The 20,612-nt window shown below is 38.4% G+C and overlaps 2 protein-coding genes and 1 long non-coding RNA gene across 5 annotated transcripts in view; all 3 read left to right on the top strand.

The window, feature by feature from the left end:
- Window positions 1-659: 659 nt before the first annotated feature.
- On the top strand, window positions 660-4,830 carry bmp10 (bone morphogenetic protein 10). Its single transcript, XM_039658542.2, has 2 exons — window positions 660-1,426; window positions 1,980-4,830. Exons 1-2 carry the CDS (start codon window positions 1,027-1,029, stop codon window positions 3,059-3,061), a joined length of 1,482 nt encoding a protein of 493 aa, XP_039514476.2. The 5' UTR covers window positions 660-1,026; the 3' UTR covers window positions 3,062-4,830.
- A 3,138-nt stretch (window positions 4,831-7,968) lies between these two features.
- LOC120470208 (NLR family CARD domain-containing protein 3) lies at window positions 7,969-20,580 on the top strand. 3 transcript variants are annotated; one of them, XM_089130481.1, is made up of 12 exons: window positions 8,072-8,538; window positions 8,707-8,859; window positions 9,566-9,712; window positions 10,166-12,172; window positions 12,942-13,115; window positions 13,826-13,999; window positions 14,425-14,592; window positions 14,796-14,969; window positions 15,209-15,382; window positions 17,251-17,424; window positions 18,452-18,498; window positions 18,591-20,580. In XM_089130481.1, exons 1-12 carry the CDS (start codon window positions 8,288-8,290, stop codon window positions 19,196-19,198), a joined length of 4,251 nt encoding a protein of 1,416 aa, XP_088986607.1. In that variant the 5' UTR covers window positions 8,072-8,287; the 3' UTR covers window positions 19,199-20,580. The 3 variants fall into 3 exon arrangements, with proteins under 3 accessions (XP_088986609.1, XP_088986607.1, XP_088986608.1); XM_089130482.1 differs by having other exon boundaries at window positions 8,073-8,538; window positions 8,716-8,859; XM_089130483.1 differs by lacking the exons at window positions 12,942-13,115; window positions 13,826-13,999; window positions 14,425-14,592; ... (3 more) ...; window positions 18,452-18,498; window positions 18,591-20,580 and having other exon boundaries at window positions 7,969-8,538; window positions 10,166-12,176.
- The window catches only part of LOC148981743 (uncharacterized), a 56,196-nt gene continuing 55,975 nt past the window's right edge, over window positions 20,392-20,612 (top strand). Inside the window, exon 1 of the long non-coding RNA XR_016168363.1 lies at window positions 20,392-20,506. This is a non-coding gene — a long non-coding RNA (uncharacterized LOC148981743). The remainder of the gene's footprint in view (window positions 20,507-20,612) is intronic.

Below are 20,612 nucleotides of genomic sequence, written 5' to 3'. Positions count from 1 at the left end.
AAACAAAAAACTATTCACATGCATAGAATGCTAAGTACAGTAGTATGTGTTGTTTTTAGTGTTAGAAAAAGAGTTATAGTCATCTGTCCACAGTTTGAATGTTTTGTTTAAGGAAGTATTTCATTTTCAAGTACTGCAAACTCATTTCATCGTAATTGATGCTTGTCAAATGCTTAAAAACCTCTCAGAGAGACACACCAATTCTCAGATAACAGCATTGTAATGGCAGAAAGTGGTTGCTTTCAGTCTATCCTGCAACCTCTTACACCTCATTTCATTTCAATTTCCGTCACGACAGATATTCATCCTCTCTTGTTCAAAGATACGGAGGCAGTCTTCAGACGTTTGTCAAAAAGAAATGCTCAATAAACATGGCTCCCAACGCTCATAGGAAATCATAGGAAAAACAAATAAACACTAGGCCCAAAATCTGGCCTGGCTCACCCACCCAAACAAAGGAAGGGCCTTCTGCACATATCAGAGCAATGTTTACAGAATCCTCATTAAGGAAACGAAAGCAGATAACGGTTCATACACACACACACACACACGTTGGGACACTATGAACACTAGAAATGCAGAGCTTCCTAGTTTGTAGATAAGGGAAAGTAGGCAGAGCAATAGTCAGAGAGAGAGAGAGAGAGTGAAAGAGAGAGAGAAAGAGAGAGAGAGAGGAAAAAACATTTGAAAAGAGATGCCACAGGGGGACATCTATTTCACGTAGTGAAACCACCCTCAAGCCCGAACTTTTCAGACATCAAAAGGTGAGAAGAAGAATAAATGCTCAGAGCTCAGGAATAGAGGCACTTTAATGCAGTGATCAGTGTGCAGCTACGTTCAAAAACCAAAACGGCTCAGGACGGCTCTTCTTTCCTACATTCTGCAGAGCAGCGACAATTGACCTTCTATCCAGAAGCAAGAGTTGAGCACTTCAAATTAAGGGTATTTGTCTCTGGATCGGCAGATCCAAATTTCACTCCTGTGCAACTTTGCACCTTTTGCTGATACACACAACATTTGCCTCACATGGCTGGAACCAGGATTTACTTCTGGATTATGTGTTCATCCACCAAGTCTGTTTCATTGGTCTTTTCCCTGCTTTTCTGGGGGCCTTTCAGTGCACAAAGTAACCCTATTGGCTCTCCAGAAAGGCTTCGGATCGCTCCAGGGTTGGATGACGGACATGGAGGGGTTCTGGATCCTTCACTCCTGGAGCAGGACAGTGAGGTGGACATGCAGAGCTTGCTGGAAACCCTGAAGGGACAGTTTCTACATACCTTTAACCTGACACGTCCTGGTTCCCATGTGCTGCCAGGGGCCACTCGCGTAGAGCCTCCAGAGTACATGCTGGAGCTCTACAACCGCTTTGCCAATGACCGGACAGCAATGCCTTCTGCAAACATAGTACGCAGCTTTAAAAATGAAGGTAAATGTGTGTTGTTGTTTTATTCATTTATTTATTTGTTTTTTGTAAAAACTGGTGATAGCAGTAAAACATTTTTTCTACTGTGTGTACATGTATACAATACTGATACCTAAATATTTTCATAATATTATATTATAACAATTTTGTTTTGGATAAAGCCATACAATTGTGGGAAAGGGAAATTCTTCTACAAAGAATTTTTTTTTTTTTGGTTGAGAACTTTTTTTTTTTAAATGAATGCGCATTGATTCAAATTGAACACTTATGATGCAGAATTATCAAGAAACATTAGATAAATATTGTGTTTTTGATGTGCGCCATTTTATCTGAAAGTTTATGTTGTTTATACATGCATGCAAAAAGTTTGACCTCAATTTCAAACAGTTACTTATCAGTATTAGTTAAATGGCCCAGTTTCGTATTAGTTAAACGGCCTTTCCCAAATGCACTCATACTATATATATATATATATATATATATATATATATATATATGAATTCATTAATGAAAATATGAGAATTTGAATCCCTAATTTTAGTTTTGCTCTTTTCAGACTCCTCCCCTTCCAGCATGGGACCTGATGGAGTGAGACTACACCCACTTCTCTTCAACGTGTCAATTCCACATCACGAGAGAGTCACTACAGCTGAGCTCCGACTGTACACTCTGGTCCAAACGGACCGCAACAAATACGCTGGTGTTGACAGAAAAGTGACCATATATGAGGTCAAACAGCATGAAACAAACAGCAGTCAGCAAATAAGAGGCGACAATTTTGAGGAAGGAAATCAAACCAGGCAAGAGGAAGAAACCGAACTAGTGGAGTTGGCGTCTCGGCAGGTTTATGGTACAGATGACGGGTGGGAATCCTTTGACATGACCGCTGCGGTGCACCTTTGGCGGAAATCAGACTATGGCACCACCCACAGGCTGGAGGTTCACATAGCCAGTTTGAACTCTCAGAGTGTGGTGGCATCTGAAGGTGGGAATGAAAGCAATGCCATAGGAGGGGACATGGACATTGACACAAGCCCTGAGGACAAACACAAACCCTTAATGATCGTGTTCTCTGATGACCAGAGCGGAGACCACCGCGGAGACAAACGCGAGCTGAATGAGCTGATCCAGCATGAGACGGCTGGGCCAGGCATTCAGGACAACTTTGAGCTGGAGTTGACAGGCCTTTGGGATGACCTAGGAATTATGGGACAAAAAAATGGGAAAGAGGAAGAGGAGCAGAGCGAGGAAGCTCTACTACAGATGCGCTCCAACCTCATCTATGACACAGCATCTAGAATTCGGCGCAATGCCAAAGCCAACCAGTGTAAAAAGAGCTCCCTCTATGTAGACTTCAAAGACATCGGCTGGGACAGCTGGATTCTGGCACCCACCGGGTATGAAGCCTTCGAGTGTACAGGGATATGCACGTACCCTTTGACCAAACATGTGACACCTACAAAACATGCCATTGTACAAACTTTGGTCAATCTGAAAAGTCCACAAAAAGTGTCCAGGGCTTGTTGCGTACCCACCGAACTAGAACCGATCTCCTTACTCTACCTAGATGATGCAGGTGTGGTGACATATCAGTATAAATTCGAAGGTATGGTGGTGGCACAGTGTGGATGCAGATAGTATTTAATACACGGGGAAGTGGGGTGAAGCTGGGCCAAAAGCTTAGAGGTTGGATTGAAAGGAGACTAAAAGACATTCACTGTCTACAACCTTAATGTCAATTTTCTTCCAAACAGCAGTGGTTGGGCTCTTACTACCAACCCTACAACGTTAGCAGGAGTCATCAGTTGTGGAATCAGAGAGCTCTGAAGCCATGTGACAAGGGGCCACAATGCAAGACTTAGTGGGCCATTTCATCCCCACTGAATAAGGATTGGGTGGAACATAAGACAATAATTGAACCACTGACACGCCTCAAGATCAGCCGTGATAAATTAGATGCTCTTATCAGTAAAGACTGAAGTTTAAGTCAGAGATTATATCAACTCCAACTCGTTACATACTTGCCCATATCATTTGCGTCAGCAGAGTCCTCGCTAAGTGGGTGTTTTGTAGAGATGGCAGTGAACTCAAGCACCACAGGGTCAGTCCAGTGACCCTACCAGAGACAAGAAGCCTGTGAAACGGTCTGTTTCCAGTTTCCACAAAGCACAGTATCGTATCTGACACGACAACACCGAGTCAATACACAGTTTCCTGCCTAACAGAATGCATTTGATATGAACTGCCCAAGTTAAAGTGAAATTGTTATCAGTAGAGTCGTAGAGAAGGGGAAGGCGTAAAACAGACCAGAGCGGACCAATCTGCACTTTCGAATGAGTCTGAGAACAACTCCTAATCTGGATTTTCACAGTTAGCAGTCAGTATTGCAAAAACACAATCAGGACAATGGCTCTCATTCACTAGTCTATGTACACGCAAATTAATGAGTGAAATCTGCATACAATCTGCAGAAACACACAAATAATGATTTTCCAATAACTTTTGAACTAAAATACATTTTACAACTGAAACCACATATATTCAAAAATTACATTCCGGGTGGAAGATTCAATTTTATATATTGATATTTCATGTTATATTTCATCATATATAGTCAAAGAGTAAGACAAGGTAGCCATTTACATTTGTTCATATAGCGCTTTTCACAATAGACTTTATAGAAAATACTTGATTTTAAAGGAGAACTCTGGTCAATTTTAACATTGAGCTCTTTTTTTGTACATTTGGAGTGCTGTCAGTACAGACAAAAACGACACAAATCGGTGTTGCCTACACCGTGTTATCGTCTTTTTAAAATTGGCACCCTGTTGACTTCAATGGGGCATGTTCTAAACCTGCTTTCAGCCTCTTTACATCCTTGATTTGTCATTATGAGTGCACAGCCATGTGAGTGGTGTTGTTGACCACGGTCAATCTGACAGCAGTAGATGTGAGAAAGGTATGAATAAAAATAATGTTAATTCAGCCAGCTCACATACCTGTTTTCTTACTTCCTGTTTTCGGTCGAAGCCCACAGTAGTCGATTGTCGAGTTCATGCGCGCGATCTTTGGTGAATGTCATCTCAACACTCATTGTGTGCTGTTCTGAGAAAATCAGCTCAAATGGATAGTTCATACGAATCAGATGTTGAACACATGAGGTTTGAGATGATATTCACCAATGATCGCGCATGTGAGATCGACGGTCGACTACTGTGGGCTTTGACCGAAAACAGGAAGCAAATAGAGGTATGTGAGCTGGCTGAATTAAAATCATTTTTATTCATATCTTTCACATCTGCTGCAGTCAGATTGACCGTGGTCACTCTTAATGACACCATTCACATGGCTGTGCACTCGTAATGACTAATCAAGGATGTTAAGAGGCTAAAGCAGGTTTAGAACATGCCCCATTGAAGTCAACATTGTGCGAATTTTAAATAGATGATAACACGATGTTGGCAACACCGATCTTTGTTGTTTTTGTCTGTACTGACAGCACTCCAAATGTACAAAAAAATGAGCTCAATGTTAAAATTGACCGGAGTTCTCCTTTAATGTGACAAGTTATGATATGATGCTATCAGTCAGAGGTGAGCGTGTCAAAGTAATATCTATTAGACTACTTCATGTTCATCATTATTGGAACGGAGTTAAGAACAAATTAAGAACAAATGTACATAGACACGTGGTGAATTAGGCTGAACATTTTTTGTAAAAAGTTCTCCTGTGAGTATAAATATGAAATAATCCACACAGTTAAGTGAATGAGACCCAATATTTCAGTACAAAAACAAGACCATAAAAGAGAGACATTTAAAAAGAATGATACGACCTTCTGAAAAATGTCTCAAACCATCTAGAATTAAGCTGTTATGAAATTACATTTCCCTGGGCCAATTAATCCTGACCTTTTCCTTTCTCCAGTACCATTTTTTTTGTAGGCTACTGAAATCTCATCTGCATTTGATCATGGAATTACCTCACAAATCAGCATGTCACTGCTGAGATATGAGAATGGGATGGTTGACAAAGGATGCACAGGTCGCACAGCTTGGTCCGTCCACTTTTTCGATTAGCGACAGACGGCATCATCACCTCCTCCTGCTCCAAATGCCGTGCAAGCTGCGCTCCCACCTCTAAGCAGGGCTGTGATAAGAAGGTGTCAGGACTGAATAACTCGTGTGAGGACCAAAGACAATTCCAAGCTGCACGGAGGGTGGGAGACAGTTGTTTGAGTGAGAGGACAGTTGGCAGTTATCATATCAACTTTTTGACCCCAATCTACCCAAAAGCGAAGACACATTATTTACTCCCCATCACTCTTCTTAGTGTCACTTTTCTCCTCCTTTTGGAGCCTTATCACCATTAAGACAGGAGGATGAATGGAAACTGTCTTGACTCTTGACGCAAGGTCATGCCACCCACAGATTTCCTTCACAAGACATTTCAGTCTGATAACCTTGGCCAGGATTATTCCCATGCCTGACGCATACTTTGCATTTCTGACTTTATATTACTAACTTCATGTTGTTGAAATACAAGTTATGTTCTGCTGCTTTGATTTATTATAAAGCTTATTTATTGATTAATTTATTTGTTTTTTATTAGTATTTTGGTGACTTTAGCAATACTGTACATGACTGCATACACTATACAGAGTACATGATATGACATTGTGCAAAGAATATGGGTATACAAGCATATAAATTAATTTAAAATAAAATGATTAGTTGTAATAATTTATCCTTTTCTCATGTATGTGTTAAAATACTCAACGATGTTGTACATGCTTTAATCAATCACTTTTCAAGCACTGACGTCTTGTTAGGATTTGTATATATCTTTAAATAGTTTGTTGATCCTCTTGCCCCTTGCACCCAGATACTCCATAACTTCTTAACAAGATATATTTAGCCACAATCAGTCCAGAGCTCGCTGTTTAGACATTGGGTGTGGGAGCGATTAATAAATCTATCTTTCCATTGAAGACCAGCAGCTCAAAGGCCCATAGTTTACATGTGTCAAACAAATCACGTCCATGGGAAGCTGACTGGAAAAACCAATGACCACACAGGCTCATCTGCTCTGCGGCTTGAGACTGTGCAGATATATTTGTTTCTTTTCTTTTTTGGGGGGTGGTTAGGGGTTGAGGGCTTAAGAAGTGTTTCACTATGTATTTAAGATGGTATTTAAAATTGGTAATTGCCAGTTGCCATTATAAAACAATGTATTTTGCCATGTACAAACGCACAGAACATGTAAATAAAATGATATTTTGAAGAAACTGCCTGTGTGACCCAACTATGTAAACATTTTCAGTTTTTTTCTTCCGTTTTTCGTAAAAAAAAGTATTTATTAACAAATTTTACTTTGACCAAACTTAATATAGTCCTTGACCTTTATGCTCAACAAGCTGTTAATCTCCAATTGAAAACTTGATGGTCATTGTCTCATTTATGTTGCCACAAAAGCCATGACTGGAAAGTTAGACCAGGATGGGAAACAATGTTGACCATCCAATGTGTTTATTGAGCTTGAATGATGACCGTTCAGGACCTTCTGACCAATTACTGAAGCATTTGTGTCTGGATATTGTCATCTAATTCCGGGTATTCATTTGTTGTGTTGACAGAGGAAGTTATTAGCATGTGCTTATGATAACAGACATGCCAATGTTAATAAATACAATAAAAAGGAAATTCTTCAGACATTCTAATGGTATTTATTCCAAGTATTATGGTGTCAAGCTTTATGTGTAAAACAGACTGAAATTGTAGTTATGTGTTACAAGCTTAAAAGCTAGTGTGCGAAGATTCCTTAAAGGTAAGTATTGTAGCCATCATGCTGTTCGTTGCTCAGTCAATTGGCTTAAAAAAAGTGATGCTTTATCTGTATCAAGACTCCACTGATGTTCTCTCTCTCTCTGTCTGAAGAAGAAATCAGTCCTTTTTATGGCTACTTATTTTTTTTGTAGTAGCTACTGGATGATTAGCTAAATGAGAACTTTGAACTGAACTTTCATGACAGTAATACAGCTATGACAGCAATACCTATTTACAGGTTTGTACTTGCCATATCCTCCTCAATACAAAGTCTAATATACCAATAAACTTTGTTTTAGGTTTTCTTCCCAAATGGTTTTGATAGAAAATTCCCTTCATGTGATGGTACATGTTTAGACAGACACCATATTCACCTAAACTATTTCATTTCCATTCTGTGGTGGAAATAGTTTGGGAATGAAATTGTTGATTCCTGCTAGACCACACACACACACACACACACACACACACACACACACACACACACACACACACACACACACACACACACAAAATGCTAAGTTATGTTTCTATAACTATATTTCCTATCATTCGAGTAGGTTTTGTGAAGTGTGAGATTACAAACACTGTTCGAAAGGTTAAAGGTAACGTTAATTATTAACAGTGTTGTCAATACTTTCACTTTAAAGTGAAAAGACTTTGAACCAAATAATTTAAAATCAATGGGATTAAATCCACTATTTTCTGAAGGCTGATTTCGTAGGCTGTCTAATCTGCACATTTTGTATCTGTTTTTATGTAGTGATTGGTCCAAAGTTTCAACTTAAAAGAGATACGTTAATCTAAGTTAATTGTGTAATGAAGCAGCGTGATAAAAACTGCATAAAGATATTCGATCAGTAGCCTGTCGTCAATATGATTAGCCTATAACGTTACATAATTAAAATGCGGAGACGGGACTTTTATTTTGAACTGCTCTGAAGATATTTAGTAGGCTAGTGTTCAACTCATAGGTTCAACTGTGCTTTATTTACGTAGGCTACTTTTTTTCCACGGAGTTTGACATTCGTTGCTTATTATGGAGGAAGAACAATCCATTCCGCCAAAGCCAAGTGTTTATCTGGAAAGAGAGGAAGGGAATGCTAACTTTAAAATTGTTTTTTATGATGAGAGAAATGAAGAGAGTGAAGTTCATCATCTGTTGCGTGAAGTTCATTATCCGTTACAGAGAGCAGCATCTCCAGTTCTAAGCTATGTGTCTTTGAAAAGTGACAGATCCATGGCTGAGCCTCCTAAATTCAGTGATAAAGCAGTAAACTTTCAACCCAGGTAACGTTAAGTCAGCTGCATACACTTGATAAAAATAAAATTGTAATCTTGTGATCAAAAAGTTTTGTAAGATCATGGCCTGCTTTCACGGACAGGGTCTAACATGGTTCGCCTCGAGCATAGCATGGAATATATAACGTTAACGTTAGTCTTCTTAATTAATTTCAGCATTTTCAGTCTTTCAGGGGGAAATGAGGATTTTGCTGTTCACTGCCAGTTCCAGGGAGCAGCATCTCTATCGAGTTGTGTGTCTTTGAAGAGTGACAGATCCATGGCTGAGCCTCCTAAATTTAGTGATAATGTAGGACACTTGCAGGCCAGGTGAGTGTATTCTTGAATATAGTCGTATTATTCTTGATTCTTTATGATGCACTGATCATGATTTTTGCTGGCCAAACTGGCCTTAAATAAACAAAAAATCTGTAGCCATTTACATAGAGCCAAACTGGATTTTAATCACAATATAAACAAAAACGCTACACACATGTAGCATGAGCAACTTTTTTTTGAATTAGACTATAATTTGAAGCAAACATTTGTGAAATTATGCTACATAAGTCACCTCAGGTGACTATTACTATTAATTAAGTCTGTCTGCTGTTTTTGTTTAATGCAGACCTGCATTAAACAAAAACAGCAGACAGACTTAATTAATATGTAAATTCACTCTCTGACAGTAGGTCTTATTACAGACTTTGTAATATTTCCCCACAAATTACATTTTGGGAAATGATGGCAATTGCTGTTTGTGTGCAAGTCCAGAAAAGAGATCAGCTAAAAAAAATAATAATAATAATAAAAAAAAACTGTTGCTGATCATGTGTTTGGAAAAGAAACACCCAGATTTATGGCCTAAGTCATGTAGATTGTACAAATTACATGAGTGCACTTTAATGTCAAATGCTACAGGTTTAAATGACTCCATTGATAGTTTCCAGCAGTGTGACATACATGTAAAACTACTTTAAACAGCATTTTGTAAGGTATATATTAAGCTTAAATCTCAAGGTAATTTTGGTATTTTCAGTCTTTCAGAGAAAATGGAGGACTATGCTGTTCACCACCAGTTCCAAAAAGAGGCATCTTCGCTACCAAGTTGTGTGTCTTTGAAGAGTGACAGATCCATGGCTGAGCCTCCTAAATTCAGTGATAATGTAGGAAACTTGCAGGCCAGGTGAGAGCACTGATCACGATTTTTCATGGCTGATTTTTTTTTTTTTCAAATTTATTTGTTGTGTATTTGCTCTATAACAGGCAAACTGGCCTTAAATAAACAAAAAAAATCTGTAGCCAATCACAATATAAACAAAAATGCTACACACATGTAGCATGAGCAACTTTTTTTATTTTGAATTAGACTTTATAATTTAAAGCAAACATTTGTGAAATTACGCTACATACGTCACCTGCATAAAACAAAAACAGCAGACAGACTTAATAAATATGTAAATTCACTCTCTTACAGTAGGTCTTGTTACAGACTTTGTAATATTTCCCCACAAATTATGTTTTGAGAAATGATGGCAATTTTTGTTTGTGTGCAAGTCTGAAAAAGAGAAAAAAAACTGTTGCTGATCATGTGTTTGGAAAAAAAACTGTAAATTTTTTTTTGTCTTTTTTTCTGCAGTGGGAAAAAGAAACAGGTGGGTCAAGATCAGTCTATGTGCCTGTCTGGAGATGTTGCCTGCGTTCAGTGCAGAAAAGGATCTGACATTTTTCCTGATATACACCCACACATGAGAAGGTCCGGTCCTGCTGAAGAGCAGCTGAACTCTTACCAACCAGTAGATGGCATCATACAGCGTATCAAAAATAGTCACAAAACCAGCATGAAGAACAAATATGAGAGTTTGTGTGAAGGAATCGATATACAAGAGAACAAAACTCTCCTGAACAAGATTTATACACAGGTTTATATAATAGAGGGAGAAAGTAAAGGAGTAAATGAAGAACATGAGGTTGTACAAATAGAGAAAGCCAAAACTGAACGCTTACAAGGCACTCCAATCAACTGCAATGACATTTTCCAGCCCATACCTGAACCAATTTATGAGGGAAAAGAAGAAAAAGAAAACATAAAGATCGTTCTTACCAAAGGCATTGCTGGAATTGGAAAAACAGTCTCTGTGCAAAAGTTCATTCTAGATTGGGCTGAGGGCAAAGCTAATCAAGATATTGATTTTCTCTTCGTTCTTCCATTTCGGGAACTCAACTTGGTTAAAAATGATCAGTACAGCCTTCACAGACTTCTGCTTGACTTCCACCCAGAGCTTCCTGACTTTGATGCAAAGATGATATATGATTTGTACAAAGTCTTATTCATCTTTGATGGACTGGATGAAAGTAGAATTATGTTGACATTTCTGGACTGTGAGAAAGTTTCTGATGTATTTACAACATCATCAATGGGCATGTTGGTGTCAAGTCTCATTAAAGGAGAGCTGCTGCCCTCTGCTCTCATCTGGATCACATCCAGACCTGCAGCATGCAGTCAGATCCCCTCTCATTACATCAGTCGTGTGACAGAGGTACAGGGATTCAATGACCTTCAGAAGGAGGAATATTTCGGGAAGAGGATCAGAGATCAACATCAAGCCAGCAGAATCATCTCACACGTAAGAACAACAAGAAGCCTTCACATCATGTGTCACATACCGGTCTTCTGCTGGATCTCTGCCACTGTTCTTCAGAACATCCTGAAACAAGACCACCGTGGAGAAATCCCCAAAACACTAACTGAAATGTACATACATTTTCTGATCATTCAAACCGATATGAAGAGGCAGAAGTATGGTGAGAGAGATGAGAGAAATGGGAAAGATCCAAAGTTGCTACTGCAGTCAGAAAGAGATGTGATTTTGAAACTTGCTGAACTGGCTTTCAAAGCTCTGATGAATGGTTGTGTCCTATTTTATGAGGAGGACCTGAAAGAGTGTGGCATAGATGTCAATGAGGCCTTGGTGTATTCTGGGATTTGCACTGAGATCTTTAAGCAGGAATCTGTGATGCATTCAAGAAAGGTGTTCTGCTTTGTTCATCTGAGCTTTCAAGAGTTTTTTGCGGCGGTTTTTCTGTTCTCCAACTATTTAAACAAGAACAGTGATGTTCTGAAGATGTTCCAGAAGAAGAAAGGGAGAGGGAAGTTCAAACCGCAGACCAATGAAGTTTCACTTGATGTGTTTCTGAACGGTGTCATTGATGAAGCACTGAAAAGTGATAACGGACATCTGGATCTTCTCCTTCGATTTCTTCATGGCATCTCATTGGAGTCAAATCAGAGACTTCTCCAAGGTCTGTTCACACACATTGAGGACAACCCTGAAACCATGAAGAAAGTGACAAAAAACCTCCAACAAAGTCAAAAGCAGAATGTTAGTCCAGAAAGATGGATTAATCTCTCTCACTGCTTGATTGAAATGAAAGATACTTCTATTCCTGAATACATTCAGGCTTTCTTTAAAGCTGAAGGAAAAAGAAGACTATATCTGTCTTCTTCCCACTGTTCAGCTATGGCTAACATGCTTCTGATGGCAGAGGATGTTCAGGAAGAGCTAAACCTCAAGAAATACAGCACAACGTCCATAGCGGCCCAAAGAAGACTGCTACCAGCTGTGAGGAACTGTCGAAAAGCACTGTGAGTTTTGATGTTAATCAAGTTGATAAGATAAAGAACTAGAGCCCGACCGATAAAGGATTTTGAAGGATCGATACCGATACAAATATTTTTCGGTTTTAAAATCCGATATTCTGATATATCGGCCGATTTTTTTTTTGATTTTTTTTTATTTTTTATTAAGTATTGTTTGATTTCACAAACGTGTAAAAGAAAATCGAACTTTTCTGCACAAGATACGTTTGATACTTTTTCTCTATGTCTAAATGTTCACTTCTCGCAAGTATAACTTACATTTTACAATGCAGGGACTGTAACTAGAGATATGCTAGTTATAAATACAGTAATCATTACTTTATTTAGGTAGAAAAAGTTCATTGTGGTTTCCAAGCTCATTAATGTTAACGTTAGCGGTCTTCCACTGATGATAGTGGCATTAGCTTGCTTTGTGGTTAGCTAGTCTATGATGAGCCATAATTTAGCAATAGATAACATCATACTGCAAATTGTAAAACATACATTTTCAATATAACAGGCCAAGGAGAGATGATTGAAGCGTGTTTCATTCGTTTTTATTTTATTTTTTAAATATTCATTTATCGGCCATTATAACTGCCGATACCGATATTTTGGAAAATGCCTAATATCGGCCGACCGATGTATCGGTCTGGCTCTATAAAGAACGCCTTAAACAAACATTGAGTTGAGTTGAAGTTTTGATCTGCAAAGGACTAGAACAGCCACTTGTTGTTACCTTTAATAGTTCTTACATTATCTTCTTTCATTTCAGATTGGCAGGCTGTAATCTCACTGAACAATCGTGTGAAATTGTGGCATCAGCTCTACAGGCAGCAAACTCCCCTGTGAGAGAGTTGGACATGAGTAACAATGACCTGCAGGACTCAGGTGTGAAGCTCATTTCTGTTGGACTGAAGAGTTCACACTGTAAACTGGAGACACTGAGGTCAGTTACAGGTTGTTATCACTCAAATATACTGAAGTAATATCATCATCATTTGTAAAGATTGCGTAGCAAAAGGGCAGTAGGAAAGTATACAGATCATCTTGGTAATGAAATCGAGTTTTGTCAAATATAAATATGACCGGTTTATGCATGACTTAAGCGCTGTTCCCCACTAAATAATTTGTCTTACTGTGCGGTGCGCTAAAAAGTATTTTTAAAATTGTATTTTTTTATGTCTTTTTCCATTTATGGTCGACTCAACTCGACTCTTTCTTGCAAGAAAACGACATCTATGAAAAGTTTCAGTCTGGGTTCAGGCCACATCATAGCACTGAAACTGCGCTTGTTAGAATCACAAATGATCTACTTCTAGCTTCGGACCAAGGCTGTATCTCAATACTAGTTTCACTTGATCTTACCGCTGCGTTCGATACTATAGATCACACAATACTCTTAGAACGACTATAGAACTGGTGTTCAAGGACAAGCATTAAGCTGGTTCAGGTCATACTTATCTGACCGCTACCATTTCGTCTACTTAAATGGAGAAAAATCGATCATAACTTCGGCAAACTATGGAGTGCCGCAGGGATGTGTGTTAGGCCCTCTATCATTGATGGTATGTTTATATAAAATGTAAAAATATCATTTCAGGTGCTTTATTGTAATATTCAGCACAATAATACATTTGTAATATTTCTTTTTTATAGATTGAAATGCTGTAAACTCACCATACAGTCCTGTGAATCTGTGGCTTCAGCTCTGTTATCAGCAAATTCATGCCTGAGAGAGCTGAACCTCAGTAACAATGACCTGCAGGATTCAGGAGTGGAGAGGCTCGCTGCTGGATTGAAAAGTCCATACTGTAAACTGGAGTTATTGAGGTCAGCTACATATAATTTAAAAACATAACAATGTCAACAAAAAACAAACAAGCAGATTGCAGATTTTTTTTGTCTAATCATTTAAAAAAAAGAGGTAATATTAAATGATAAACACCCAAAAAGACATTAGTAGTATTGAATACACAAAGTATTATTTTTACTATATTATTTTTGAAGCAGTGTAAAAAAAATGTGTGAACACACATAAACTTGATGAGACTTTAAATAAATAAAAAATGTAAGCCTGTATGCCTTTAATCTGGAAATTGTATAAACATTAAGTGGAAACATGAATAGACATCTGACTATGTAAAACCTTATGCAAACACTAATTGAAGAACTGAATGTTAAAAGAAAAAAAACAAACATACGTAAGCACGTTACCCAAGGCTGCTATTGGTGTAAGAAATGCTTTTGTTTTGTAGTTTGTCTGGCTCTAAACTTACCGACCAGTCCTGTGAAACTCTGGCCTCAGTGCTACAGTCAACGGACTCCTGCTTGAGAGAGTTGAACCTCAGTAATAACAACCTGCAGGATTCAGGGCTGGAGTTGCTCTCTGCTGGACTAAATAGCTGTAAACTGGTAAAACTAAGGTTTGTGAAACAGTGTCTGAATGTGTACCTTCAAATCCTGACAGTATTAGACATGCATAAAAGCTTGATTTTGATCTTCGACCAGATTTTTTAATTTTGGGAATGGATTGTATTGTTGTTAATATCATCAGGATGTTACATATTATTATTATTATTATTATTACCTCATATGAAATCTAACTAATTTGCTCTATTTATTTTAGACTGGACAGCTGTAACCTCACTGGTCAGTCCTGTAAAGTGATTTCTTCAACTCTACAGTCAGTAAACTGTCTTCTGAAGGAGTTGGACCTGAGTAACAATGACGTGCAGGATTTAGGAGTGGAGATTTTGTCAGCTGGGCTGAAAAGTTCACACTGTAAACTGGAGATACTGAGGTTTGTGTTTCAGATCAGTTTCATTGATATACTAGTACTATGACTGTCGAATAATATATTTTGAAATGAATGTTTATGCACAAAGAGTATGTTCTCTTTGTATTTTAATGTTCAAAAATCAAAATAGTTTGATTAGCTGTCTTTGTTATTTAAGAAAATGGCTGCAATATTGGAGTATACAGTTTACCTACTATGCATTTTAGTGTTTTTATTATAATTATTATTATTGTTTTGAACAGAATGTCCATTTGTAATCTCACTGACCGATCCTGTGCAAACGTGGCCTCAGTTTTACAATCAGCGAACTGCCCCTTGAGAGAGCTGAACCTTAGCAAAAATGACATGCAGGACTCAGGAGTGGAGATGATCTCAGATGGACTGAAGAGTTCACACTGTAAACTGGAGATACTGAGGTTTTTCACTTGGTCACATTTCACTATCAATGGAAGTTTACACTGTATGAATTTAAACACACTATTATATAAAATCTATAAGTAAATCCAGACACTGTACTATGACAACAGAAGGTACGAGAGGACCATATGTTGTACCATTTCTTTTCTAAAACAAACTCTCTCTCTCTTTTACAGTATATAGAACGCTGGAGGGTGGTTTCACTTTTTTTCGCGTTTTTAAGCCCCCAAAACGTTGTCGCCATGTAAACAAAAGGCACATCCAATAAAATATTTTTACGTTTTCAGCTGCGAGCATTCTCGTGTAAACAGGGCCTATCTCTACAGGGTCTATTTCTCCTCACATCTTTCAGTTCTAGTTCTTGAGTTATCTTGAGAAGCATACTAATTAAGTGAGGTTCTTTCCCATTTATATCCAATCCAAAATTAGTGGTACAATTCCAATATCCTCCCATTTCCATTTATTTTCTAATTACACTGTTCAGCTTTTCAAATAATTCCATCCTTTGTGAACCTATATTTAGAGCATATACATTAATAAATAAATAAATACAACTCTTTAATTCCTACTATAGCTTTTAAAACTTCACCTTTTTCTAATTCAATAGTGGATTGGATCTTTAGATCCAAATGTTTAGAAAAGATAATTGCTACCCCTGTGCCCAAATTTGTTCACTGACTTGGAATACATACACTTTCCCACCATCTATATACAATTCAATTTCATTTTGGTTATCTGAATGAGTTTCCTGTAAAAACATAACATTGATATCCTTGAGATTATCATTGCTCTCTTATTCCTATATCTCCCTCAATTAATGTTTAAAGATCCAATTTTCAAAATATCATTAAAAAGATATAAGGAGAGAAAACATTTAATTTCAGAAACTGAAAATTCTCGGGCCAGCAGCTTGTGTCCAAATTTCAATCTTAACCTTTCTATTTCATCAGAAATCTTAAAACAGGGCTTTAAGTGTAAAATACCGAACTTGTCCTTCAAAAACATGCATACGTGCCACCTAAACCATTTTGATTCCACTAGAAAGCTCAATATCAAGGTGGTGATGGTGCAGTAGATAAGACACATGCCTTTGGTGTGAGAGATCCGGCTTCGAATCCACTGTGAGACACCAATGTGTCCCTGAGCAAGACACTTAACCCCAAGTTGATCCAGAGGCGTGCGACCTCTGACATATATTGCACTTGTAAGTCGCTTTGGATAAAAGCGTCAGCTAAATAAATGTAAATATCATCATTAGGGATGAACAGCGAAACATTGGAAATTGTCACTTTATTTGTTGGTGTTACTAACGGGTGAACATGAATAAAAGCACGACTGAAATCCTGCTTTCGATCAAACGACTCACTAGTTTTTCGTCCTTAAGAAAAAACACCACCGCTTTGTTCATTCGGGACGCAGAAACAATGTTGTCGTGACTGACGTGTTCAGCTACAACCAACGGCACGTCTTCCACAGACTCTCCAGCATTCGTGACACACCTGATGCCATGATGGAGCGTCAGAGACGACGCCACACTCCTGTGCGAGGCCATCTCCGTCCCTGACATGACAATACAAGACTATTACACGAACAAAAAATCTGATATAACAGACTGAAACCAAACTAGTTTTGCAAAAGTAAATGCATAGATATCCTTTCAAAAAGCTCTTAATAGAATAGTTTAGAAAAAAAAGTTTAGAATTTCCCTCCCACACATGACCATTACCCAGCATAGAGAGAGAAAGAGAGAGAAAGAGAGAGAGAGTAAATGTGCTGGATCCTTCAAATGAACTGATAAAAGTTATACAGAAGAAAGAGAGTTCTTTCAACATCTTATGTGTTCAACATCTCATGTCTGCCTTTGTAGACTGTCTAGCTGCTTCATCTCAGAGAAAGGCTGTTCTGTTCTGGCATCATCTCTGACTTCAAACCCCTCACACCTGAGCGAGCTGGACCTCAGCTGCAATTATCCAGGAGAATTAGGTGGTCGGGTTCTCTTGGCTTTAGTGAATGATCCAACCTGCAAATTGGAGATACTCAAGTATGTTGTACAATAAGACTTTTCTTGTCATGCGTATGTAATTATATGCATGTATTTAGTTATGTGTATACTAAGTATTTGTTTTAGATACTGAGATGCATCAAATCAGCATAGATCAGTCAAACTTTGTCAGTAAAGTTTTTATCTGAAATCTGTTTGTCTTTTTCCTATAATTTTAAAGGTTGTCTGAGCGATCCTGGGTGTGGTGTTGACGTTCGGAATATTTTCAAACAAATCGGAGGCTAGCTAGACCCTCCCTCCTCTGCATCTCATCTCCTCCCCCTCCCTTCCGTCCTTCCTGAAATAATTGTGAACATGCATAGTTCTAGCTAATTATATCCTTGTGTGGGTTTGGCGAACATAAGCGTCAATTTAGAAGAAAAAAAAACAATTTAACGTTACCCACCTGTCCAGCAAAAACAGAGCAACCTGAATGTCGGACTGGAAGCCCTTCTGCCGCCGGAGTTCTCGCCATCGTTCAAAAGCTTTGCTGCTACCGATGTAAATTCAGAACTTCGCACGTTCTTTATCCGACTCCTTCTTCTTTTTAATTTGTTCCTCGGAACGACCTCTCTTTGGTCGTGTTTCGGCCATTTTTCAAACTTCTCTCTCCTTCACACACACACACCCTTCATGTGCATGCGCACTAACCCCCCAGACCCACCCTCAAATACTTCTTGCCAGTGATTGGCTGGAACACTGTTTGTTAGGTTTCGTGGTCCGGGTGAGACATGATTGTTTTTGTTGCCGTTTGTGGAGCCTGTGGTGTCTACAGAGAGAGACCGCGTTTTTTTACAGTGTGTTTAGGGGACAGGCAGCTAGCCGATAGTGAGGAGACGTTTGATGTATGTGACAAAAAATGTTTTGGCCCCACATCGCTTAGAGAACCTTTAAACGTATCTGTTGCAGGAAGAAGTCAATTGATTTAACTACAGATGCACATATGTACATATGTGTTTGTTATAAATTGGCAGAAATTAACTTCTTTTTTTATTGGCAGAAATTAACTTCTTTTTTTTATTCACAGTTTGGAACATGAGGGCAAATTTAGGATTACAGCTGGATTACGAAGATGTATGTTTTTACACACACACACAATACTTTTTTTCTACATTTATTGTGTTGTATATTATCTTTCTCTGATCTCTGTTCCTGTCTCAATACAGATGCCTGTGAGCTCACAATGGACCCAAACACTGCACACACACATCTGTGTCTGTCTGAGGGGAGGAGAACTGTAACACATGTAGAAGAGGCACAGTCATATCCAGATCACCCTGAGAGATTCAAGTGCTATCCTCAGGTTCTGTGCAGAGAGAGTCTGTCTGGACGCTGTTACTGGGAGGTTGAGTGGAGTGGGAAGGACGGAGTCTATGTTTCAGTGTCATATAAAGGTATCAGGAGGAAAGAAGAGAGTAATGACTGTGAGTTTGGCTCCAATGAGAAGTCCTGGAGGCTCATCTGCTCTGATAACAGTTTATCAGCCTGGCACAATAATGAGAAGACTAAAATACGTCCACCGTCATCCTCAACTCGTTCTAAAAGGGTAGGGGTGTATTTGGACTGGCCGGCTGGCACTCTCTCGTTCTACAGCATTTCTGACACAAACAGAGTCATACACTTGCACACATTCCACTCCACGTTCTCAGAGCCTCTCTACGCAGGGTTTGGCCTTTATTCTGGCTCCTCTGTGTCTGTGTGTCAGATTGAGACATCTCTTGTTGGTCAGAATGCAAACAACTGTGGGAATGATATAAATATAACAAACACGTAGAGCAGAACTGTTATGTTTGTTCAACAAGCGCATAAAAGCAAACTTTTTTTAAACTGATAATAAAAAAACAGTTTTTTTAAATGAACAAATTAATGATTGCACATTTATTACCATTTCATTTATATACTTTTGAAGATCAATGTTTTTCAACTCTAGTTAGTGTTAAATAATAATTTGTAAATTACTAGATGTAAATTTATAACTATTTTCATTTATATAGAGCATAATGTTTAGTGTGATATATATTGTCCTCACTTGAAGGGGTATAATGTAACACACACACACACACACACACACACAGAAAATAATTGTGAGAGGGTCCCTCTGACTTAGAGGATTCAGAGTGGTCTAAAGTAATTTATTGCCATTTCTTACACAGAGACACATAGACACACACACACACACACACACACACACACACACACCACTCCGCCATGCATGGGGGAGAGAGAATCACAGGGAAATCTTCACAACTTTAAACTCATCTTTTACATCTTTTGTAAACCATCCATGTATTGTATAGACATCCAGACTGATCTCATGAAGTAGCATGTGTATGACACGCCAATTCGTATTTCCATTTTTGGCGTGCTATCAAGACGCATAATCGCCTTTCAGCGTGTTCATGAACGCCGTTGACTTAACGTTATATAAATATATGACTTACCTCAACCCCGTCCCTAAACCTAACCGTCACTGGGGTTAATGGCATTTATGACTGTTCCCTTACCATCCTAGGTAAAAAAAAGATATGACTTACCTTAACCCCATCCCTAAACTTAACCGTCACTGGGGTTAATGGCATTTATGACTGGAGATTTGACTGCGTGTTCGGACACGCGGAATGACGCGGACGTTAATGGCGTGGACATATACGCATACACGCGGATAGCACAAAATGCGTGGAGAAAACACGCCACCTGACTCGAAAGTGGCATATATGTTTACGCAAAAGTCATGATGTCATGTTGGGACATCTTAGCTGGAAAACGTAAGATGGCTTTTATTTTTGATAGACTGTTAGTCAACTTATAATCTATAAAACATGTTGTTTTATTTTACAATGAATGATAAAACACTTTTTATATTCTTTTAAATGATCCATGGTTTCAACTTTAGCTAGTGAGAAAAAGTTTGAACTTTTTTCTGTTTCAGCAGAGGATGCAGTAATGTAATGCAGTCACAGACGCACACACACACACACACACACACACACACACACACAGACAGAAAAACATACGCTCACAGATGCTGCTGTTGATGAGAGGGAGAGAGGTTTTTCACATCTTTATGGAAATGACTGATAAAGTAAGATGCTTTTTTCACATCATATTTAAATCTAAATGTTTTCCTTATAATCTATAAAACACGGTTTAATTTTTTAGCTTGTGTAAGATTTTTTTCTCTGGGTGAA

Source organism: Pimephales promelas, chromosome 4 (assembly GCF_988280905.1).
Source record: "Pimephales promelas chromosome 4, fPimPro1.hap1.1, whole genome shotgun sequence".
NCBI lineage: Eukaryota > Metazoa > Chordata > Actinopteri > Cypriniformes > Leuciscidae > Pimephales > Pimephales promelas.
The sequence above is the reverse complement of the archived record's forward strand: the minus strand, read 5'-3'. Positions and strand labels throughout refer to the sequence as shown.